Raw genomic sequence first — 25604 nt, 5'->3', positions numbered from 1 at the left:
CCCCACAGAGCTCTTCAATTTGCTCTAGAACCTCTCTATGATTTCCAAATACCAACTGGTATTAGGCCATGAGTCACAGATCCCTGTACCGCACTGGCAACTATACAGATGAACACCAGTGAGAGAACACGTCTCCAAGAAGAGACCCCAGCCACTTTCCAGTCAGTGTGAAAAGTATATTTGCACAGGGCTCAAAAATTCCTCTCTCTCACAGGGGATCAAACGCAGGCCCTTGAGAATGCTAAGTTCATCCTCTGCCACTGAGTTACATCCCTAGCCCCAAATTTTAATGTGAAGAAAATGCAGTCAAAACATAGATCTACACTGAACATATGTGGAAAAGATATTTAATTGTAAAATAGAAAAGTAGGCCAGAGTACAGTTTTAAGGGTAATTGCTTCTTTATACAGTATAGGTAATCTAGAGGGGTTTTCAGGTTAAACATTTTCATAAAGCAATAAAACATTAAAAAATAAAGCAAGGAAAAGGGGTTTGATGTTTTACAAAAAAGAATGAACATCTACCGCAGTTTAATAAATTGTGGAAATTAACAATATTATGATGAGAGCAAGTCACAGGAAGACGCAGAGCTGTCACAGGAGAAGGGAAAGGTCCATTAGACGTATCTATAGCATCACTGTGGTACAAAAGTTCTGGTTCTACATACAAAAGCAGTTTCTTCCATAAGAATAATTTCCTGGGGGAGGGGAGGCTAAGTCCTTGAAATATTGCAGAAACCCATATGCATTGAGTTTTCCAGAAACATCATCTTAAAATCCAGTGCCTTAAAGTGCTTTCATGTGGAAATCATGATGGAAGGCACAGAATACAGTTTCACGTCCCCACAATGAAATTTTCAAAAAAGCATAGATTTCGCAGACTTGTAAATTCAAGTTCTCTTGTAAGCTGCTCCTTCCAAGAACATTGTCATTCCAATAAAACCAGCTGCCAGCTTACTTAGTTTCAATGACCTACAGAATAAAAGATTTACTTCTGCTAACTTTCATCATCTTTGTGGGAAAAATAGCTATGCAAGTGATGCATTTTGAAATTATAAAACATGCAGAATATGTACAAACAGAAGGTTTAAAAAATATTTGCTTCATATACATGTAAATCTACTTGGGTATAGCTGAAATTGAACAAATATAAAAGTTTTGCTTTCTAAAAAATGTTTTCAGAGAATCTGAGACAACTTAAAGCTGTACAAAGATTTCCTGGGAGAAATCTTTTCTCCATATAGAAGTTTATACCCACAAGAGTAATTCCAGCATCAGTCTACCATAATTATCACACAACATTTGGTCTAACCAACAACGATCACCCTTAAAACTGTTCTGTTTCTGAGAAGATAATGTTCATACTAAAATCAAAAAATTCACAATAACAGTGGCTTATTGTGGTTTTGGATCTCATCAACAATCTTTACCAACTCATTTGGACTTGTAAAAAAAAAAAAAAAAGAAAACAAATACTATTTACAGAATTCAGTCTTAAATACATTTCACAACTTCTAAAGTTTTATGTTACAAGAATTCAAAGCTCAGAGCTGAAGTCCAATTACCAACTGGTAGTCTCTTCTTCTCCTGCATTCCCACGGCGGCACCCTGGCTGTGTACAGTTCGAGACTGCATGCTTTCTGACCAAGAGTGAAATCAAATTACATCTCTGTTTCGATCAGACAGCTTCTTTGTTAGTCTGAAGACGAGTCATAGCTTCTAGCTTCTGTCTGTAGGCCTCTGCTTCCTGCTCTTTCTTAAGAAGTTGCTGTCGGTATTTCTGTGCTTCTCGATTTGCTTCATCCAGCTGTTTCTGAAGAGCTTCTCTCTCCTGGTTAAAAAAAAAGGTTTAAAGAATTTTTTTTCACAAATACATTAACACATACAGGCATGCATCCTTCAAATAAAGACTCTGCAATAGCCCTAAGTGGCTACTTTCTGATAGCTCCCAGACAGTTTACCTTTCCAAGCAATGCACTAGGCACTAAGCCCCTAATTCTGTGCTCCACAGTGAGATGCAGATTACTTTCTAGCCTCAATAAAACTGTTTCCTAATTAGAAATGAGTCTAAGGAATTAACCCAAATATGTAGTTTTATATAGTTTTGCAGTACAAACTGTAACGTTTTCACGTGTCCTTGATTCTCAGGCTATCATCTGAAGGTAGGTTACATTTATAGAGCACCCACTACGTAACTAAGCAAGGTGACTTCCAACCACACATCTCTCAGGGAATAGCTGGGTTTATGGGACCCTGCTATTACTATTTTTTAAGCCACCCTCCGCTACAGCAGCTGGGCTAGGTTAAGCTACACCACACCATTCAACAAACCAATACAACCAAATCTCTCTTCCTTGATGGGCCACAGTTACACAGGTATAAAATGTCCACTATAAATCCAGTAAGCTGAGGGCCGAAACACAAACCTAGTCCAGTGAAAATGATAGTGTTTTCTTCTTCTCATTCAGGCCCTAGTCAGTTACCTTGGGGAAAACACTTCACAGAACCCTCTCCCGGACTGGACCTACACCGAGCACAGGGATGAAAGCTCAGGGCAAATTCCCGCCTTCTTAGGCCCAGGACCTCTTAGTGAGGTGAGGGCCAGAGGCAGAACCCCCGTCATGATGCAGGCCAGGTTCCCAGGAGACAGGACCCGCCAACAGGAAGTAAGGATGTGGGGCCAGGCAGTCCGTGGGGAGGGACAGTGTGAGGGTCTCTCGCTGCACATCCACACCCCCGGACACTCCTCCATTCGGAACGGTGACCGTACCCACCCCAGGCTGCCCCCAGAAGACGTCACTCTCCTGCCTTCCTGTGACTCTGCCCCTTGTCACACAGAGAATGAGGCTAGAGGCAGCATCTTTCCCACCGGCCCTCCAGACCTGGGAATGACGGATTATCGGAGCCTACAAATCTTCCAACTACACAAAATGTGCACGCACAGTGAAAGATGGCCCTCTTCTCCAGGTCAGGAGTGTGCAGGCTCCACACGGCTGCGCCCCTTCTTCCCCTAACTCCAGGAAGGAGGGCAGGCAGCATACGAAGAGGCCAGCGAGAGCCACCACAGCTCTGAGCAGCCGTGGGTGGGCTGCGGTAGGGGGCTCAGCATTGCCCCCGGGCCTCAGACCCCACCACCGGCTCGGGCACTCTCAGACACGCACACCCGTTCTAAGTGCACGGTACTAAGAGCCTCTCATTTTGCATAAGCAAAACAATGTGCCCCAGCTTGGGAGGAAATACTAGGTATCTTTTAGGATTAGGATTAGCAAGTGATTCACTATTATTGCAGAAGACTAAAACAAACTGAGGTAAATAGTCTAAAGGCTGAAAAACAGTTGAACCTTAATTTCTTTTTTGTCTTTTTGAGAAATGGAGCATACACACATATATCACATACACCCCACACACTGGGGACACACTCAGGGCCTTGGGACTGTCAGGTACCAGCCAACCACTGAGCTACAATACACCGCCAGCCCCGAGAAACAGAATATCCATTACTGTAACTGAAATGATCACTCCCGTCTACTTATTAGGCCAAATAAAAGACCCATTATACACTGTGTTTTCTGACTAAATCCGTAAGATCTGAAAGATAAGGGTCATCAGTACTACTCTGACTGCATTAACAGCATGACTAATATTACTAATTCTTACACATTTCTGATTCTTTCTCAAGAATGTAGGTGTAGGGGAGAAGGGTCTTCTTCCATCTCACTTCAAAGCAGATAAACATCTCTGTAAAGTGGGGAAGGCTGCTTGTTTTACCCACAGAAATCCTTTGTTTCTGTTTGTCACATGTTCATTGAACATAAAAGACAGTTCCTTAATGCAAGCAGCCATTCAGCCGCTTCAAACACTGACACACAAGAGCCTGGCACCTGGCATCTACGCTGAAACAGAAACACCAGCTCTGTGGCACTCAGCTTTTGCAGTAAAGTCACAACGGCAAGTTCTGACATTTTATGATGGACACAGGCTAGCCTACTCCATGTAATACTGAAGTCTTTTTCGAGGGGCTGGGGTTTTGCTCAGTGGCAGAACACACAGTTATAGCATGTGCAAGGTCTTGCGATAGATCCACAGCATGAACACACGCACACGCGCACATTTTCCTATCCACAGTCCAATTTAAAGAATTCCCCGAAAAAGGTCTGCTAATGATCCACATTTAGTGGCAGTAGGAAGGTATCTAGCCATGTCACACTGCCAAAGCAATGTCACTGTTACATTAGGTACTGCAATGATGGAAAACGGAAGCTTTTTTATTTTACTGAGCTTGTTTTATTTTAAACACGATTCCTCTGTTCCATTTTGATTAACAGCAATGATCTCTAACAATTTTATCATCTTTAATATATAATTTTCTAACAACCGAATTTGTATTTTGCTTTGACTATTATAAACTCAAAAATCATCATGATTTATCTTCTACCATACTGAAATGTCTTTTTTTTTTTCTTCTGGAGACAGGGTCTCGCTATGCTGTTCAGGCTGGCCTTGAGCTCACCTTGTAGCCCAGGCTGGTCTCGAATTTGCAGCAATCTACCTGCCTTAGCCTCCCCCGTGCTGGGATTACAGGCCAGGCCTGCACCACTAGGCTGGCAAGTTTTATTTTTAGAAGGAAAACATGGAAACAAAGATTTGTAAACAAGGAGAAGAGGGGTTGAAGCGAGAGGAGAGAAAGCGGGGGAAAAAAAGAGAATCAAGATCTATCATGTACAGGTACAAACTCCCTATGGTAAATATGACCAGTAGGTATATCCAAACTGTACCAATAAAAACAACTTAAACAGTTTTTTTGGTTGTTTTTCGAGACAGGGTCTCACTACATCACTCAGACAAACCCCCTCAGCATCCCAAGCGAGGGATGACAGGCATGGGCCACCACGCCCTGCCTCAATGTGAACTTTAGAACAACGCTAACAACTGGTGTTTTTGTGCCCCTCGCTGTACTAACCCTTCATATGCACTCTCATTTCATCTTTCCAGCAGTCTTATATTGTAGATGCTATTTTTCCACTTTTGTTGATGAGGAAGCCCATCCTTGAAAAGTGAAGCTGAACTGATTAACATAATTAAAAATTATAAAATTCAAACCTAAATTTGCTTGAATAACCGTATTTCTAGCCACTTATTTTGCTTTTGATTTTTTGAGGCAGGATCTTGTTAGATAGCCCAAACTGGCCCCAAACTTTCCTGCTTCAGCCTCTTAAAGTGCTGGGGTTACTAGACTCGGGTGAAAGGGGACTAGGCCACATATGTGAGGTGTTCCCTGGTGTGTGAAGATCAGTTTTCTAACTACCCTGGGCCAAATGTGGCAAAGATGATCTTGCTTTTATAAACAGTGTCTCAAAACAAAGCCGCACCCACCATTTCACTTCACGCTGCTTCCCCACTGTAACGGCAGAGCTGAGCACCTACATCAGGGACTCCACCCACAGGGGAGACAGAACCTCCACAGACCAAGAGTGACGCCCGGCTGGGGGCAGGGGCAAGGCCTGGAATCCCAACTTCTGAGGCTGAGGCCGAAGGACCACAAGTTCAAGGGCAGTCTGGCCAGCTTAGCAAGGCCCTGCCTTAAAATCAGAAAAATAAAAAACCAAAAGGGCTGGGGAGGTAGCTCAGTACTAGAGCAGTCCTGAGCTCAAGAGATATTACTGTCCACAATTTGTAGAGATTTTTAAAAGACTACTAAGGATCTCAATCCAGCCCTGTTAAGGAGACAAATACAAACAGAGCCAGGGGTAGCTCAGGGGCGGGGCACTCGCCCATCACGCATGTGACCCTGCATTTGATCCAGTCCCAGAATTAAAGACAAAACATCTTATCTCAAAAAATAAACGAAATTCCCTAATACACATATTCATCTCTACTCTGAGTAACAAAAAATAAAGATCTTGCCTGGATTCACACAGGAATAGAGTTTGCTGTTCCTAACGCGCTAATGACACCTCCCTCCCACAGGTGCGAGGAGCAAGCTCCGCTGAGAACACGCCAATGCTCACTTACAGAGGTGGGCAACAGCACACTCTCCTTCTCCAGAAGAACCTTCAGAACAGTACTATCAAAAGTACTATCAAGAGCTTCCACACTATCGTAATTGAGTGCCCTGCTTCTATCTTAACCTCTACAAAATTCTACATTGCTACATAATGTAGATGTAAATACCACAAAATTTACATACATTTTAGGTAATTTAAACTAGTTTTTCCAGGGATTATTGGGAAACACTGCAAATGCAAGTTTGCATCAACTTTATTGTCCCTCTGCCAACCGTGGGCACAAACACAAAAAGAAATAGGATGAATGTCAGATTCTGTGTACGAGGGGATTTTTAAATTCCTTTAGAGTTCCTCAGGCTCCGTGCTGGTATTTCTGTAGTACATGAATTCTGAATGCTGTCCTGTGCATCACAGGATGTCCACTCTACCCACCAAATGCCAGTGCTTTGCCATTAACTGTAACAACCAAAAGCGTTCCCAGGCATTGCCAAATGTCACTTGGGATCAAAACTGCCCAGCCGAGAATCATCATTTTATAGAAACTGCATGGGAGGCTGCTGTCATTTCAGAAAGCAGTATAAAAGCCTGTCCCCAAGGTAACACTGCTGGTAGTCTAAGAATAAAAACTCAAGGGCATGACTTCAGGCATGACACACCAGCAATTCCAGGCTTGCCATAAGCCTTGAGGTCACATCTTCCCTTCCAACCGCAGCCCGCCTCCACCATCCACACGCACTGTGTGGGTCCCAGTCTCTCCGCAACGGCCACAAGAGGCCCTGCGACCTTGTCCTGAACGTTTGCACCACTGGGGAGTTCCATTAAAAACAGAACGAATAGAAAACCCTGCTCTTCGCTGGGCATGGTAGTGCACACCTGTAGTCCCAGCACTCGGAAGGCTGAGGCAGGAGGAGTTTGAGGCTAGCTTGGGCTACATAAGCGAGGAGTTCAAGGCCAGCCTGTGCTACATTAGACCCTGCCTCAAAAACAGAAACAAAAACAAAAACAAAAAAAGCCTATTCTTTATTCCAAGCTGAAATTCCACTTCCTTGGTTCTAGTTAATTCATACACCCCTATTCTCACCTTCTTCTTACTGCAATTATCTTCCCTAAGAGGAGAAGAGAACAAGGCAGAACTGGAAACAGGGATTAGTCACTGGCAAAGAAAGGCACTGCCTTTCATACTCACCCTTAGAAACACACGACGTGCTGAATAATCTTATATTTAATAAAAATTCATGTAATTTTAAATGTTTTATTAGATAACTTTTTAAATGTTTTATTTAAATGTTTTATTGACAAAATTTTTTTCACCTTAATGTGCTTTAAAAAGACCATCTGACAGATCAGAAAATGATAATAAAGAATAAGTATGCTAATATTACCTGGTAGAATTGTTAGTGAATAAGAACTTTGTTTTCCTGCATATAACTCTAAGTTTTCAAGAAATACAACAACCCACACTGAATAAAGTTGTAATTTTTACCAGATATTCTGGTTAAATCATTAATCAGATTCTTTTAAACTCAGTAGTATATTATTTATGAATATATCCAAAGATGTAGCAGTCTGATAGTTAAGTGAATGTAAGAAGGTATAGTCTAATTGTGTGAAGAGTTATGTTGCCCTTTAGAGGATTTTTACGAAGTCCCCTTCCTGTGGTAACAAGGACTGTTATGAACTGCTAAATGTTCACCAAATTTACTATGCATATGTAACAGGAACTCTAAACATACTACTTGAGTATACTTCTGAAATAAAAACCCTAAAATGGAGATACTACTCTGGATTCTAATCTAGAAGAAAATAAGACTCAGAAAGGCAAGATAATTTCTTTAAAACTGATAGTTAAGAGAGGGCATTCAAAACCTAGCTTAACTGATTTCAAGTTCAGTTCTATTTACACAGCAGTTATTCAAAACAACTTTGCATTTTATGTAAGTTCTAAATTCAGGGAACATCATCTTATTTATACTCATGTGAGGGGAAGAAAATCCGTGGTAACTGTAGTTTGCACTACAAACTAGTGTACACTTATAAACTAGTTTGAGAGGGGAAAATGACGGCGAAATCTTAGCAGTTTTACACTATTTTTAAAAACACAATCCATTAGAGAGACATCAACCTTCTGTAAGAGGACCCTATATAGCTGAATTAGGCATCTGAGCTCCACTTTTGCAAGAAAAAAATATCTTTCATCAGTATTTAGTTGTATTTCCCTTTAGTGACTTGTGAGAATGACATGTAGAAGACACACAGAAAACAAACAATGGAAGATGAAACTCGAAGACATGCCGATGTCACCAGATGCAGGCTTTGTTACAAACAAATCTTCACTCACTCATTCATTCAATATTTATTTATTGAGGGCTTGCTATATGTATAAGGCAAAAAAGTAAACAAAAGGGTGATACCATGCACTTTCATTCTGTATCAAAACACTGTAATAAATATAAAAGACAAAAAAATAAAAAATAAAAAATTTATTTTGGACGACTGCCGCTAAACACACCGGGTAAAAGACTCCTTACTTCTATTTCTGCAGATTCCACCCGGTTTTCAATAATTTCAATACATTGTCTCTTAGCCGGCGGCTCTTCACTTATAACGGTTTCTTCAGCGATATCTGTTGCAGGCACTGTTAACACTGGAATGAAAAATGCACGCGTTACTTCACTCTCTGGTGCCTTTAATCGAAATAAAACTTGTAGTAACTTCACTGATGCTGCCCATCTAAAACATACATATTCCAAACAATTTCAAAACACTGTATTGCTTCTGTATTACAATCTTACTATTTACAATATTTACTTTTTAAATTTTATAACATGTTAATTCACAGGGCTCTAAAGTCAAAGTATTAACAAGCATAGTCTGAGAGGTCTCACACCCTCCCCTACCAATACAATCACTTTTTATTAGTTGCTTGTGTGTTCTTGCATTAATTTATGTGAAAGCAAGTGTGCATATGTGCACAGCACTCCTGCAGTGCACCATTCGGATGCACACGACCAGCACACTGCTTGCCTGTAACCACCATCCCTTGCACACACACACAGACAGCTTCCTTCCTGCAAGCTGTATACCCTGTCCTGTCACAGTTTATCATAAACACATCATAAACCTGTTCTCCTACTGGATTACGTCTTATTTTTTGTCACTCTTCATAGGAAAATAAATAGAGAGAGGCTGCTGTACAGGACAGGGCCTTGCAGAACCATCTTAACTTGCTGCCATGGGCAGCTTTTTAAAGTTTGTTTTAATATTCAATAGGATCCTCTCACTCTTCTTTTCCAGAGTTTTATTTTTCTTCTTTCCTCCTCTTAGCATCAATACAACACAACCATTTGGTGAGTTCTGGAAAAATCTACTGATCGCTCTTACAGACTGAGTTGTGCCCCCGCCCCAAGTATTCGTGTATGAGGTCCTAACCCCTAGTAACTCCGACTGGGATTCCATCTGGAGACAAGGCCTTTCAAGAGGCACACACGCTAAAGTGAGGTCACATGGGTGCCCTAATCCACTGTGACTCGTGTCCTTTTGAGCAGAGTGGTCAGGACAGATACCACATGCACTGAACGAGTGGGCCACGTGCAAGCCAAGGAGAGGCCGACACTGAGGCTGGACTGCAGCCTCCAGCCTGAGAGATGCGTTTGTGCTGCTCGCATCGCCCAGCCTGCGCACGGCCTTACAGCCGCCCAAACAAACTAATGGTCTCTTTTTCTTTGATGTATCAAATTCATAAATTAACCAGGAAGATTCAAGGACTTGATTTTGAGCCTTCTCTTCCAAACTCATGGCTTTCCTTCCATTTGTTCATCAGTTGTTTTTGTTTGTATAATGTCACATTTTAGAGACAATTTATTCACTTTTTTTAAGCAGACAAAAAATTTTAAGTGTTTTCTTGGCTTGTAAACAATTAAATTGGTTCGTTATAGATTTACAAAAGGAGCAAGGCCTGACCCAGCCGCTGGACCGGCCTTCCGCAGGACTCTCAGCAGGCGGGAGAGCACGTTTGAGCCTTCAAGTCAAAGGCTCCCTCTCTGCGTTATGGTGACGAAGTCTTTTCTAGCAATCTGTCTCTCTTCAGTGCCACACCTCCTCTGTCACTCCAAACCAAACCTGGGGCAGAAGTTCCACCTCCACCAGTTCCTTCCCCTTCTACAAAGGGGCAGTCTCTGCAATGCTGGCCGCTTTCTTTTCTGTGGAGGACAGAAGGGCGTGTGCACGCGCGCCTGCTCCGCTTCACACCTCCTCTCTGGCTCCCCAGGACCCTCCTGGCTCCACTCTTATCCAGGCTTGCAGCACTTCCGCTTCAGGCCAGGCCCTCGCTTCCGCCTGTGCTCATTCCCTGGTGACCGCCAAGCCCCTGCCTCTCCTCCCCCGAACGCCCCCTGCGGGCTTCTGTGAGTCTTCTTGCCCCGCCTGTGCTGGTCTTGGGTGCTCTGCGCAGCTCTTAAAATGTGGAATTTTAAGGTTTTCTCAGACTTTTAATTCAGCTGGGCTTTTCTTTCATTCACCTTGATATTCATGGTTTTCAAGAGGAAAAAAATGAAGGAAATTCACAATAAACATATAAAAACTGCCACCATATGTCTACTAAAAGCTCTAAGTTCAACTTGCTATTCAGGAGGTTTTCTTACATGGGATTTTTAAAAGTTCATATGATATGTAAGTTGCATGAAATGGTGCAAGAAAGCATTATCCAATGATGGTTTTGAATACCTCATTTTCTATATTGTGGTGGTATTTAAGTTTTTTTTTCTTTTTGGTGATACTTGGGATGGAGCTCAGGGCCTTCACAGCACAACCCTCCTCCCTCTTCTTTTTTTTTTTTTTTATTTTAAATATTTTGAGTCAGAGTCCTCCTAAAGTGCCCAGGTTGGGTTCAAACTCAATCCTCAGGCCTCGACCTATGAGAGTGGTGGAATGACAGTTATCCACCACACTCCTAGCTTCATACTCATTTCAATTATCAGCCTAAGCAAATAAAATTAGGCAGTTATGTCTGTTGCAGAAATAGAATTCAAGGCCAAAATAAACAATGTGGAAAACAAATCACCATTTCCTGAGAATTGAAAATAACATCAACTTGATACAAATGTCTACCACTAACCTTGCTGTCCATCTGGCATGGTCACAATGATGGGCTGGCCTATCCCACTGGTCGGGATAGAGTGCAAGTTTCCAAGCTGGATCCCATCTGTAACGATGGTGATGACCTGCTGACCCCCTGAGCTGACCACCTGCTGAATTGCACCATCCACGGACTCTGCTGTAACCACCTCCTCCGTGGCCACTACTGGAAGAAGAAGTGAACATCGGTGAATATACCTAACAATGCGAACAGAAATGTAGCAAAGGGCTTCTGAAGACAGAAAGGCCACAAATGCATGAAGTTCTTTTGTGAGAAGGCAAGACGAATCCCAGGACCTAGTTTTCAGGACACATCTATGGCTAGAGGCCTAGCTTCTACCTGTACAATGTTCTTTGGTAATGAAGGGTCACAACACAAACCCAGAACACTAAAAATGCAAACCGTCTTTGCTTTGAGTGCTCTCACTATTTTTGTTTGCTTTAAACTATAATTTAGTTTTGTCACCAAGCACTTAAGAAAATTTCAGGAAGATAGTTACAAAATGAAGTGGATGGCATAAAACAGCAATGTACTCAATAGAATAACAACTAAGGCTTTCATGCACATTAATATTGCTTTGATTTTTAAAAACATATCCATATGAAAAAGAAATGTTCAGGGGTTGAATGCTAAGTACAAACAGTAACATTTTAAACCATAATCATGCATAAGAAATTTCTGCGATCACACAAAATCAAGGCACAATCCAAGAACTTTCATCTTTGCACCATTTATAATGACTGTCCTTAAAGAATACAGAGTTCTTTCATCTAAAAGCTTTCTTTTTAAGCTGTGTGACAGTAAAGTATTTAAGAAAAAATTAAAAGGAAACCAATTACAGTAGAAGACAAACCATGCCGTCACTCCCAGAAACCTTAAGAATAACCCGACATAGAAAAGAGAAAGCCTAAAAGCTCAAAACAGATTGTTAATTTAAAATATATACATATATTCCAAAATGTAAAACTCCCTGGATAAAAAGTAACCATAATACCATAAATATTCACTGATGTAATTAAAAAGTTGTGCTATAGTATTTAAAGAGAGTAGTTAATGTATAACATCTTTGATATCTGAGATCCCTTGTTCAACATGACTTTTAAATTTTTTTTTTTTTTTTTTGTCTTTTTGAGGCAGGGTCTCCCTCTGCAGTTCAGGCAGGCCTTGAGCTCACTTTGTAGCCCAGGCTGGCCTCAAACTCACAATGATCCTTCTGCTTCAACCGCCCAGTACTGGGATTATAGGCGTGCGTACCACACCCAGTTTGACTTTTAAATGATAATGCCATAAAACTGAAATAAGGCATGGAAGAACACTGTCTTTTAAAAAGTTCTGAAAGACTGAAAACTCTACATAGAAACATTTAAATAAATGTTTATGCCTGTAATCAAACCTGAAAGTAAAAACCAAAACCACCTCATGAGGCCTAAGCATAAATAATTATGCTTATAGCCAACTTCATTTTTCTACCCTATTTTACAAAAAGACCAACAATGTGCAACAGGTACCTGGTTCACTTCACTGTTAGAAGTAGGAAATTTTAACAGCTACCAGCCACGTTGCACTTTCTGAAACACCTTACTAGCAACTAACAGAAGCTAACTAGAGATTTAAAAAAGTGATCTTGGATTTCTATTTCATCAAGGTATTATACAACTGGGACACAGGAAGAATAAAGCTAAAGCAAGGAAAAGGTGGTAACAGGACCGCAAGTAATTACACTGCAGACAGAAGGTTCACATCCTAAACAATTACAGCTTTTAACTCCACATCCCAAGTAACTCCCAAATCTATTCACTTCTTCCTAGCTCTTTGCCAAACTCTTATTCATGCTATGATTACAGTGCATCTCATTCTTGTTTGAACTACATCTTTACAAACTTTCCAGAACATTCTTCTAAACCTACCATGATAATTTACATCCCCAGGCCATTTTTTATTTTGAGAAAAGATTTTGATAACTTGTTAATTTTTCAGGCTGGGCTCAAACTTGCAACCTTCCTGCCTCAGCCAGCCTCCCAGAGTGCTGGGATTACCGGCTTGTAAGCAGGCTCGGCACAGTGATCATGTGAAGTCTTGTACCATCTCACCCTGAACCCCCTGCTCACTGGGGTCAGTCATGCTGTTGGTCTCTGGGCCCCCTGAAAAGCTTTCTGCCTCAAAAGCTTCACTTCCTAAAATGTTCTTCCCCAATGTTTTCCTAATTCCTCCTTATTACTCTAGGAAGATTCCACGACCCACTCAAAGGTGGCCTGGAAGCTTTGGCAGGAAGACGAGAACATGACTCCTTTGAGGAGTGTCCTCCAGAGGGCTTTTCCTCATGAGGAAGAAGGTAACTGCAATTCCCAGCACACAGCTGCCCACTTCCTGGCTCTTCCTATGGAATGCATTAAAAAAGAAATGACACCCTCAGAGGCGTGACTTCGGGTGAACGCCTATATGCGCAGTTCTACCCATGTTTCACGGCGTGGTCCACACCCGCCCTCCCCTGCTCCAGCCTGAAGCAACTGCCCTCCTTCTAACAGCAACACAGTCCAGTGAGACAGTCTATGTCTGCTCTAACACTGAGAAGACAAGTAGCCTTTGGTTTTGCAACAAAGACATTTTAATTTTAATAGACTTGAGGAGGTTCTCTATGACTACTATTAAAATCTGTTTTGTATGACAAAAAAGTCCTACTGATATCACAAAAGCCAGATCACTTGCAGCCCACTCCTAAGTGCAATGGCACGCACACCCAGCTTATCAGAAGGGCCTGTTCTTTCTTTCCGTCTACTGTACCAAGCCAGCCTGAGGTCTCCCCTCAAAATATAGCCAGCCATCTGCTGCGACACTCTGCTCTGGACAGTTGTTCATTACATCACTTCCCTAGTAAGAGAGAAGGGTACGAGCAGTAGTAAGTAGTGCACTGATTGTTCTCACACCACATGTTCATCTATAATCATTTAAAAACAACAAGACAACAGAGAACACTTACTGCCACAGCCTACATAAAAAGCCAGACCCCTCCAGAAGACAAGTGATAAACACACAAGTATTTATTCCAATCACAAACGAATGACAAACTTTCACACAGCGACCAGCCCACAGATCACCTGAAGAAGGTGCATAGGAAAGTGTATTACAGGGGTTAGCCACGTATCAGGAGTTAGACTGGGAGCACAAACCTTGCACTATTTACAGCCATATGACCTGAGAAAAAACAACTTGACCTCCACAAACCTGTTTCATCTTACATAAAACGGAGGTACGTGTACTGCATCTTTCATATCCCAAATTACCCTTGAAAATGTACGTATTTTCAAACATTTCTAAAATCAGGATGAGCCTGATAACTGGTGGGAAAAGGAACAGGCGAGACAAGCGAGACGTCACCTGTGACAGACTCACCGTGGAGCGCGGGCCAGTGGGCAGCGGGAAGGCACACGTACTCTGATCACCTCTGCTGAGCTGTCACACAGGTGCTACTGGCAACACCCTTAGCTCGACTTTTACGTAATTCAAGCTCTTAACACATTCCACAGACACCATTCTGATTCAGCAATGAAATGAAATTTTATTGTGTTCATAGGACAGTGTAAGTCCCGGCCAATCAAAACCAACTGAAATTGCTAATTCTCCCAAACTCCACAGTAATATTTTTAAAGGTAAAAGTTAGAAAAGCTAGCGTGACGAATTCATTGAGCCAAAAATCTAAATGTGACTTTCAAGCAAAGCTATTTAATTTTCAGGTACATGCAATTTAATTTTTAAAATGTTCAAGTTTAAGCAAATAGAAACCACCAACAAAATCGGTTTTTCTGAGCACTGAACCACACCCCTCACGCACTGAGTATGTGCTCTACCACTACGTAGCATGTCAGTCTTGGCACCAGTTTTCTGTGACAAATTCTGCAGTTCCAAAGGTGCTGAAGAAATCCAGGAGTCGGTTATAAAGCAGTCCATCAACACCACGACACACACAGTGCACATGGCCAAAAGTAACTCGAAAAAGCTGAAGGCTTCCTAATAAAAAGGGTTTGATTAGGATGCCAAACAAGCTGGGAATGGGTAAGTATCAGTTATTCTTTAGTTAACAAAAGATGTAAGTTAAAAAACAATCACAGTAAGGATTCGACAAGATTGTAAGTAAAGCATTTATGGCAGTGCCTGGCATAGAGTAAGGGTTCAAAGAATTGTTGATCAAATTTTTAAAAAAAACACTAACTTAACAAATGACAACTATTCTTTACTGTCATAAACACTGATCCAAACATAACAGCTTAAACTACAGTAAGGATATTTCTTGGGGTTTAAACTTCCTGATTAAAAATATTTACACCAACATTTCAGGTCACAATAAAGCAAAGCTTGCCTGCACCAATTTGCCAATACTGTATGTCATCGTCTAGGAAGAATCCTCTGCGTAGTTTTTGTACACTATTTCCTGCTCTGTCCAGCAACATTTTTGTATCATTCTAACAGAACTGCTAAAAATTCAATTTATAAAACAACAGTAATTCCCTACAGATTGATATTCTGTAAATCAAAAGTCACAAACTGGTAAAACATGGGACAAACTGGGTAAACGGCAGGTTTTCTGTGAAGCACACAAGTCTGTTTAATCAGCTGGAGCTCAGCAGTAGACACCAGACCTAGCCCAGCCCCACCCTGCCCCGGGCTGGACACAACCCAGCTCTGCCCACTCAGGCCTCTCCTGGTTCTTCCAGGCCTTCCTAAGTGCCTGAATCTGTAGCTTTCACCACACACACGCGACCTGCTTTTCTAACCTGGAGTTTCTGAAGAATTGGACAATGGGGCAGAAGCTTCAGCTAAGGCAGCTAATGTAGCTAATACTGATGTAGAGGAGTTTCCAAACTGGACAGCAGACACACCCGTTTCATCTGCAGGGAAAGAAAAACAGGAATTTTTAACGTGCTTAATCCAATGCATAGTTCTCATGTTGTATTCTACTTTACTCAACTCTTAAATAAAGCTTGGATAGCATTAGTTTTCGAAAGATAATACTGCAGTGCATTTTGTAGTATCACCTTTCTTTAGACTGTATTAGAAAAAATTTTACCAAAATAAAAGACACTATGGTAGCTGATGGAATCTTACCCTGATTCTCCAAAAGTCCTTCTTAAAAGGAGGAATACCTACTACCGCACAAAATCCCAACAGCTGTCCTATATGCATCTCAATACCTGTTGCCTTGGATGAATTTTCTGAAGATACCAGACCTGTTAGGTTCACCACCCCTCCAGGTCCGATGATAAACTGTGGTGTCGCAGCGTGTATCGTCACAGTGTCAGGGCTCTCCGGGTTGGTGTTGATTTGGTTCTGCATAGCGATCTAGGCAAACAGCACCACAGTGTTTTCACAGTTATAACCAGAATGTCTGAAAGATTCTCAGGGCAGCACAAATACACACATAGGAGAGCATTTTCTAAGAAGGACCGCATCATACAAACGAAAACACAAGCTCATGGACTGAGTGCAACGTAAAATATAGTTATGAATTTATATCCCAAGACGCCATGCTGAGTAAAGCAGCGCCTGTTAGAGGAGAAATGAGAATCTGAAAGGGTTTTACAGATCACAGAAAAACTGAACACTGGAAGACATTCCACTCAGTAGCTACAGAAATTATCTAAGTTATTTCCTCGACTTCCTTTGGCAATATATAACACTACATACATAAAGCATGGCCTCCCTAATAAATTGTTCCCTACCTTCAGCCCCAACCCTCAGACTACACTCCTACATGTAAAAAAATAAGGGCATGGAAAATTCACTTTCCTGAGCATAAAACATTTTATATGTAATGCACGGAAATTCAACGAGGTCAGATGATCTTCGAGAAAAGGGTTCTACAAAAAGATAGGCGAGAAGAGGCACTAAGTAAAGATAATTTATATCAATGTCCTCTAGCTGAAGGAAAGATAAGTAATGCCAGTTACAGCAAAAGTAACTATGTCCACATATAGATTTTTTTACAGGATGATGAAAAGTCAAAATGATAAAGACTGTATCACTCAAAGGACCTTATTTTGGTAGCTAACTTTTTTTAAATTTTTATAAACTAATTCATAATAGACTTTGAAAAACCATAATCTAATCTTCTGTTACATGAAGACTGTGGTCTTACCATCAAGAAAATGAACAGCAATAAACAAAGAGGAAGTTCAACAGAAAAAGGCCTGTCTAAAGTAACTGAGACCAAAGTGAAAAGCTACAAGACTTAAAATATCTGTAACACAAGAGACCTATCTACACAGCTTCTTTTGTTTCCTTCAATTACAAGCCAAGTTACCTGTAATATCTCTGCTAAATCTTCATTTCCATTGTCTATTGAAATATCAAATGCAGTTTTACAAAATTTACTCTGCGTGTGTACATCAGCACCATATTTGATTAAAAGTTCCACCACTTCTTGATGATTGTGTTCTGTGGCCCAATGTAGAGCTGTCATCTTTAACATATCTTTTGCATTGACGTCAGCACCGTGCTACAAAAAATATTGTTAAAAATAAGATATTGCATATTGCTAATATACGAAATACAATACATTCCTGACATGGAAATACTAGTTACTATATGCTTTGAAGCAAGAACAAAAACATAATAAAGTCTCGTGTGTGTTAAACACATGTTCCAGCAACTGTCACTTCTCTGTTACTACATCACTATTTCATCATACTAATTTTCCCAACTGCTTTCCTTTTAATTTCTTAAAATGAGGCAATTTTTTTCCCAATTACTCAGCTTCAGGCAATTTTTTTTTTTAGTTACTAAGAATGGTATAAGGGCTAGGTGTGGTGGCATACACCTATGATCCCACACTCAGGAGGCTAAGGCAGATCACAAGTTTGAGGCCAGCCTAGGCTCTATGTAAGTTCAAAACCACCCTGAACTACACAGCAAGACCCCATCTCATGAAAAACCAAAACAGCAAAAAACCACAAAACAGCAACAGAAAGAATGGCCTAAGAAGTAAAAGAAACTAAGTCCTCCAAAACTGTCTAATACTGTGCTTCTCATTTATTCAAAAATACCTTTGCTTTCAAAATCAGCACAATATAAAGAAGATACACTGTCCAACCCGATATCCAGGAGGTGTGTGTGGCCACAAAGCACTGGGATGTGACTAGTCAAAACAAAGATGTGCATATTCATGTATAAATAAATAATGGAGTTCAACAATACCAAAAAACAGAATGTGATTTGATTTCATGTCAACATGAAAATGTTTTGGATATACTAGGGTAAATATAATATTAAAATTAATTTTCTCCTCTTCAGAAGTAGCTGAAGAATATTTAGAATTACATGTGATTTGCATTTATGGCTTGCACTGTATTTCTTTTGCACTGGTTCACCTAGGGATCAGGACAATAGAGTTAAGAACAGTATCACTTTGTTTCAGAATTTTCTCCATCACTGTTTGGCGCTTGTATGATTAAAGATAAATTTCCATTTATATCCCTTGTTAATTTGTTTGTTAATTATCTAAGCCTTATGTTCTCTTTCTTGAGCATTTTTAAGACAAAGCTGTATTAGCACAAAGCTATAGGTCCTCACCCAAAGGACTGTTTTTAATTGTCTGATTTAATGAAGGGCATTCCTCAAGGAAGTCTTCCCCCCTCACCAGAGAAAACTTTGTGATAATTAGAATCTGATGGCTTATGTACCAAAGAATGAAATATCATAGATAAAACTGGAAACAGACATTCAGTAAAACCAGCTCCCTTTTTATAAAGCCAGGAGGTCCTGGTGGGACTGAGAGCAAAGAGAGAACACGTACCTTAAGCAAGACCTCTACAATGCTGGCGTGGCCCTCGGAGGCTGCCATGTGCAACGGCGTCCGGTCAACCTTGGTTCTGGCATCCCTGCTCACACCGGCTCGGAGCAGCACCTCTGTGGTGGAGTAGTGGCCATACTGTGCTGCCAGGTGCAGTGGAGATGTTCCCAGCTGACACAGGAAACACACAGGACAACACACATGCAGCTGCACTTAGGACGCTTTTGCTACTATGATCTACCTTATAGCTTCTTTTACACAGTAAGCACACTATGCCATCTGTGTATATGGCCACTTGAAACTCCAAAGAAATTAGGTGATTGAAGCTTATTACATCTTAACAGAAGCCTTGAAGAATTCCCATTACTGTACTTAGTGAGGAAGAAAAGTCCATATTTAATTCAAATTTTCTTCATTATTTTTTACCAAAATTAATTTCATTAAGCAAAATTCATTTTATTACAAATTAGATACCCAAGGCTGGATAAATTTTTCTAAGTACTAGGATGTTCTATGCCAATCGCAGAAAATTTGCTAAAATAACTGCTGTTCGCCTATAAAATTCACCTAAAGTAAATGCAGTAGTGTACGTTTTTACAATAAGTAGACCAAAACTACTTTATAGAACTTAAAAAATACAACCCCTGATCTTTCATAAAGGAGTTCAGAGTCATTTTGAAAGGAAAACTCTGGTGCATTTGCCACTGAGTCTGGACAGAATCAAGACAGCTCAGTTCTGAAACGGGTTCTGTGGGGTCCAGCCCTTAAGTCAGCATCAAGACACAGAGAAGTACTGTGTGTACTGAAAGGCGAGAGAAGGAAGAGCTGCTAACGGAGGCACGGCTTCACACACATGAAATGTGGAACAGAGCTCTACCGTGTGCATTTAGAGGCACAGAAAACCCCTGCAACTCGACCGCCAAGCCCGACATTCCAAGGAGTGCAAGTATTCACTCGAACAGGAAATCTGCTAAGGCTACCACGGTAACAACAGCACTTAAGCTTTCTCAGCACTTTCTATGGAACACGCTGTTCTAACAACTTCACATACTGATCCTATGTCATCTCTTCGTAACACAGGTGGTACTGCTGCCCTATTCGACAGTAACAGAATCTAAGGCACAAAGCTTACCAACTGGCCTCCAGTCACACAGGGAGCTGTAACACCAGACTGGGCATGTGTTCTCAATGCATGGTAAAAACTGAAACCACTGACTTTGGGAATAATTACTTTAATACCACCAAAAACCATGTAATTTTAAGGGAAGGTCATTCTAGCAGATCAAAGGCAATTCCTGAACATCCCTTTTCCACAGCTGGTCCTATTTCCCATAGCTAGCCCTTTCTACACTCTTTAGTTCTCTGTTCGTTATTTTATGTTGTTGTCTTTTGGATATAGGGTATCACTATCCTGCCCAGGCTGGCCTCAAACTTGTGATCATCCTGCCTCATCCTCCCAAGTAGCTGGACATACAGGCATGTGCCACTGAGGCCAGCTTATACTATTAAGTGCTAGTATTTAACAGTATATTCAGCAACCATGAGTTTTTGTCAGTGTGCTACTGGGGCCCATTCTGTGTTGTTGTTGGGTTTTTGTGACGCGTTTTTATTTGTTTTCTTGAGACTTTCACTTTCAGTGATGGAAAATATATATATATATGTAGTTTAAAGAAAAAGCAAACATCTGTGAAGGTGTCACTACAGGCTAGAAATAAAACACTGCTAGGAAATCAAAAGCTTGCCGTATGTCACTAGTTATATACCTAGTGACACAGTTATATAGCCCTCCCTCAGCTCCAGGGATAAGCACTACTCAGGATTTTGTGACAAGCCGTGCTTTGTTTTTCTGTGTATCACTACCAACCTTAAATGACATATTTTGGACTGGCCCATCTGAACATTTTTTGAAACAGTGTTTCACTTTGTGGCTCAGGCTGGTCTCACACTCTCTGCAATCATCTTGCCTCAGCCTCCTGAGTGCTGGAATTACAGGAATGTGTCACCTCACCCAGCTATGAATCTTCTTTAAATAGAATTCTACTGTGTGTTTTTTGATGACTTCTACTGGCCTTCCGCTTAACATTATGTTCATGAGAATGACATGTTAATCACTGCCAAAGCCACTCACCAATTTTCTCAGCTCTACAATATTCCATTCAACCAAAAAACTTTTGGGTTGTTTCCAGTTTTGTTACTGTGCCTCCTCCTGCTGGGAAGTATGCTTGTGTAGGTGTCTTCAGCACATGAACAAGACTTCCCTCTACTGGCAGTGTCCTTAGATGTTTACCTGCTAACTCACAGGATGCACACGCTGAAACTCTCCTCCCAGTGACCACACCAACTCTCTCCTGCCCAAAGCATGAGAGCTCCCACTTCACAGTCTCCACACCAAGGCCTGGCACACCAGACATTTTCTGTTAATCTGGCAATTTAAAAGCATTTCATGCTTTTACTTTGCATTTGCCCAATTCTTAACACAGCTGAGCACCTTCGCACGTTTAGTGGCCATCCACGCTCTCGATAAAGTGCCACGCTGTGACATCTGTGCAGTCTTCTACGGCCTGTCTGCCTTTTTATTACTGATCCATAGGGCTGCTTATACCCCATGAACACTCACCCTTCTTGCGATCTGTCTGGATGCACTACACATCATTCGTAGTCTAGACAGATCTTTTAAAAATGGATCCTGCTGGGGCCTACAGGCTGTTGTCTTTCATCAGTTCTGAGAAACCCCCAGGGAGTACCTCTTCAAATGACTGCACCCCGATTCTCCCTCTCAGTTAGATGTATGTTAGACTTTCTCATGTTACCTTTCATGACTCAATCTCTCCTGTGTTTTCTATCTAATTTTTTTCTCTTATTATACTTTTTTTTTTTTCCTTCATGTCTTCTCCTTCAGTATACTAACTTTCTCTTTGCTTGTTTTTAACTTGTTACTGAAATCATATCTAACTTCCTTGGGATGTCTGCTTCTGCTTCAGTTGTTATAGGGAGGTTATCGTTCAGGGTGCCTCGTGTCTGCATGTTCAGCTGCTGGTAACTGTTTGTTTTCCTTGGAATTTCACCGGTGTATGTGCAGCCTAGAATACTGACAGATTTCTCCACAGAGGATATGCATTTGCTTCTGCCAGGAGCCTGAGTCATCCCTACTGCAAAGCCCACTTCAAATTCACTTCCACTGTTAAAGAATTAAGAGTAAAGAATGAGTACAGGCTACAGACATGCAAGGGATGGTTTTCAATTGCAAATTCTTACCAGTAAATTTTCCCCTCTTGGTTCAAGTAGGGCCACTTTCCTAGCAGCCCCTGGCACAGGAGCAGGGACAGCGGGTGGGAGGTGGGCAGGGCATTTCCCTTTGCCCTTATACTGAAGGTCCTGCTCTCTGGGATCCCCTATTAGATTCCCAATACCACACCAGTGAGGTGGGAACATCAATAGGCAAGCCTAAATTCAGCAAATACTTCTTGGGTAAAATGTCTTTGGGTTCTACCCTGCACTCAAGTTTTTCAAATTGACAAATGTTTATTTTCTATCCCATCAGTGCACTTTAAGAAAATTTTCTTGAAAATACTTAGTGAAAGACCCTTTTTCTCTTAAAGACAACTGCTGAAATATTTATGAATGAAATGGTATGGGTCCTCCGATGTGCTTTAAGTAACACAGAACAAAAAATGGGTGGAGCTATAGAGGAAGCAAGATTCACCATGATTTGATGATTTCTGAAATTGGCTGAAGAGTATGCAAGGCTTGATGTTTGAAACTTTCCATAAAAAAAAAAAAAAAACCTTTGTTTTATTTTACATTAAAAAATAAAAGAACAGGGATAAGTGAATGAAAAAAGTTTGAAATCTGGAATTTTTAATTGTCATCAGTGGGAGAATTCATCAGATTCCTTGCCCTCCACATTCCCAAAACCTTCCCTTTTGGTCTGCCCCTGGAATTAGTTACGGATTTTTCCTTCTTCCTACAACTGCAATCCACAATGACCAAGAATTCATCACCATTCCCTCCCCTTGATCAAGTGTGCAGCAGTTTTACAAATATCGATTGCAATGTATTTTTCTTTTTAGCAGTTATAATTCTAATCTTTATTATTACTTTTTAAATTATAAATTCTACCTGTGCTATTTATAAGACCTTTATATTAAATCCCAAGCAGCTAGGTTTTATATTCATTGTATCACATTTTACAGTCAGCTTATCCTCCAAAAGGCTAAAAGAAAAAATTTTGCAGATAGAATATTTAGATGAGGTTGTCAAACATAAGAAAATGTTACAAGCCATTCATTTTAAGGTAGTTATAATTCTAAAACAGAAAACAAACTCACAAAATTATCATCTATAAACATAACATCAACTAAATGTTTATCTGAAAAAAAAACTCAAAATATGAAAAGGGGAAAAAAAAGAAGAAAACCACAACATGAAAGTCATTTTTTACCCAGTCTGTGGTGAAAGGAGCGCCATTTGCCATCAAAATACGAACTTCATCATCTTGACCTGCTCGTGCCGCTTCTAAAAGCTTCTTTCCCAAATCTACCAGGGACATCTAAACAAAACAGAGGAACTGAATGTCAACATCTCCACTTACACATCATGATGTGACTTTTTCCCTCTTGTCTATTAATAAGTCCATTCTTAGTTATCTCCTTAAAAGGGTGATGTATGGTTAATCTAGAACTACAGATCACACAGAAGCAATTTGTATTTGGATTTTTGAAAGGTGTTTTCCTTGCTCATTAAGTTCTTATCTAGGACAAAACTGACTGTTCAAATACAACTGGAAAAAGACAGGAGGTAAATAAAAGAGAAAAGCTGGTCTAACCTTTAAAACTGGCAACTGTTTCCACTGTAAGAGGTACAGCAAAGTCATCTTCTATGTAGTAAGTAAGGTATAAGATACTGTCTTCAGTTACTAATACAAATGAAACTAAATCTGTAACTTATTTTTGCAATGAAGTAAACATGTCTGGAATTTTAAAATAAGTATTTCCTATCCTTGTAAATGTACTTAGGCTTATCCAGAAAAGGGCACAATGCACAGTTCACAAAAATACTGAAAAGGGAATCTGCGAGTCCTGTGAGTACAGTCTGTGTCTCACTAAGAAGCTGGAAATACCACTGTATCCTGAATTCAGGACACCTAGAGAGGAAGTGAGCAAGCATCTTCTTCAATAAAAAACATTAAAACGTGTCTGAGAAAGGTCATGGCACAAGTATGTAAGTAAAGAAAGAACTTGAAGGTACCAGGGATGCTCTGGTTCAGGAATGATGATTCTGAAGGAAGTCTGCAAACCCAAAAAGATTACCCAGGTAGAAGACTGCTCAATGTTATACAGCAGGTACCTGAAGGGAAGGCAAACAGGTAGAGGTTAGGTCTGCAGCAAGGGAAGGGAGGTAACAGAACCTGTAAGGGCTGTACACAGGGAAAATGTGCCTGGGGTGTGGATCTGTCTCACCTTACCTCGCTCTAGGAGGGCTAGGTGAGTACAGTAGTCAGGGAGACATAAGCTGGAAGGGAGGAAGGCCAGGCTGACTGGTGCAGCCCCAGCTCGTGTGAACAGCTATTACTCAAGAAAGAAGAGAGAAGAGGGTGTGTGGAAGCAGACAGATTCAGCTCGAAAAGGCTACTCTGCCAAGAAAAAAGACAGCACAGGATGTAACCACAAGGGGTGTTAGGAACCTGCAAAGGTAACGGCAAGATGCCCAAGAAAGAAGTACACTAATTCATGCTATTTTCAAGAGATTCTATGCGAGCAACTAAGCACAAGAGTAAGTGGGAGTAGCCACTGACACCAGGAGGCTTCCACAGGAACTAGGTGAGCTGCACACACCCAAAACAAGCATTTCTCACAGCGCACAGGAGAACTTCCTAAAAGTGTTCCATTTGTAATGACAAAAGTAATTCACATCACTGTCTGCAGTGAGATTAAGAAAACATGCATTTGTGGATTTTATGTGGAGTTTTAAATGTGCTTTTTTATGACACTTGTGACATTTCAAACACTGAATTTCCAATTTCAGGGAAGTCCTTAATCCAACTGAGGGCATTAAGATCCTTAAGGAGATCACTGTGATTTTTTTCCCCTTAGAAAATGTACAGTGGCTTAATAGCAAAACTTAACATCATATTCAAAACCCAAAAAAACAGCAATGGTAATTTCCCACTAAAGGTTGCATAAGGAAAATGAAAAATGAAAACCGACCTCCTCTCCTATACAAATACAGTAAAATTTACCCTGTCCCACTAATAAACACAGCACCTACACTCTGGGTGCACAAATTCTGGCATAAGCCTAGCCCTAAAATGGCGTGTGTCCTTCAAAGTATGTCCATTTTCAAATACTTTATACAGAAAATAAACTAGCTTGCTTTCCTTCGGCCCACCCAGTGCTACATGTTGTAGCTATCTGGATCTCTTTTATAAAGTGCCTGTTTCAGACTTCTTATTTTTTATTTTTTTATTTTTTATTTTAAAGAGTAAAAGAAGGATAACAATAATGGGGGGGAGCTTACCAAATTACAGACAAAGTGGCAGGAAATTATCAATGGTTATTGTTTTACATATTGTTATCTACAAGACAGTTTCTCAGGAAAACAAATAGACAAATAATAGTGAGTTACAGACAAAAGAGGTAGGAGATTATCAATAGTTGTACTCTACTTAGGTATCTTTGAAAGAA

At 40.6% G+C, this 25604-nt stretch overlaps 1 protein-coding gene across 1 annotated transcript in view; it reads right to left on the bottom strand.

Annotated features, from left to right (window-relative positions):
• Nucleotides 1-331: 331 nt before the first annotated feature.
• The window catches only part of Gabpb1 (GA binding protein transcription factor, beta subunit 1), a gene marked incomplete at its 5' end in the record, with an annotated part of 52577 nt that continues 27304 nt past the window's right edge, over nucleotides 332-25604 (bottom strand). Inside the window, 8 exon segments of the mRNA XM_013510293.1 lie at nucleotides 332-1830; nucleotides 8533-8648; nucleotides 11118-11303; nucleotides 15908-16021; nucleotides 16325-16472; nucleotides 17434-17628; nucleotides 18925-19092; nucleotides 23363-23470. Of these exon segments, the coding sequence (XP_013365747.1) occupies nucleotides 1678-1830; nucleotides 8533-8648; nucleotides 11118-11303; nucleotides 15908-16021; nucleotides 16325-16472; nucleotides 17434-17628; nucleotides 18925-19092; nucleotides 23363-23470 (1188 nt within the window). The 3' untranslated portion in view covers nucleotides 332-1677.

This window comes from Chinchilla lanigera, unplaced genomic scaffold (genome assembly GCF_000276665.1).
Source record: "Chinchilla lanigera isolate Chin_1 unplaced genomic scaffold, ChiLan1.0 scaffold00008, whole genome shotgun sequence".
Taxonomy (NCBI): domain Eukaryota; kingdom Metazoa; phylum Chordata; class Mammalia; order Rodentia; family Chinchillidae; genus Chinchilla; species Chinchilla lanigera.
The sequence above is the reverse complement of the archived record's forward strand: the minus strand, read 5'-3'. Positions and strand labels throughout refer to the sequence as shown.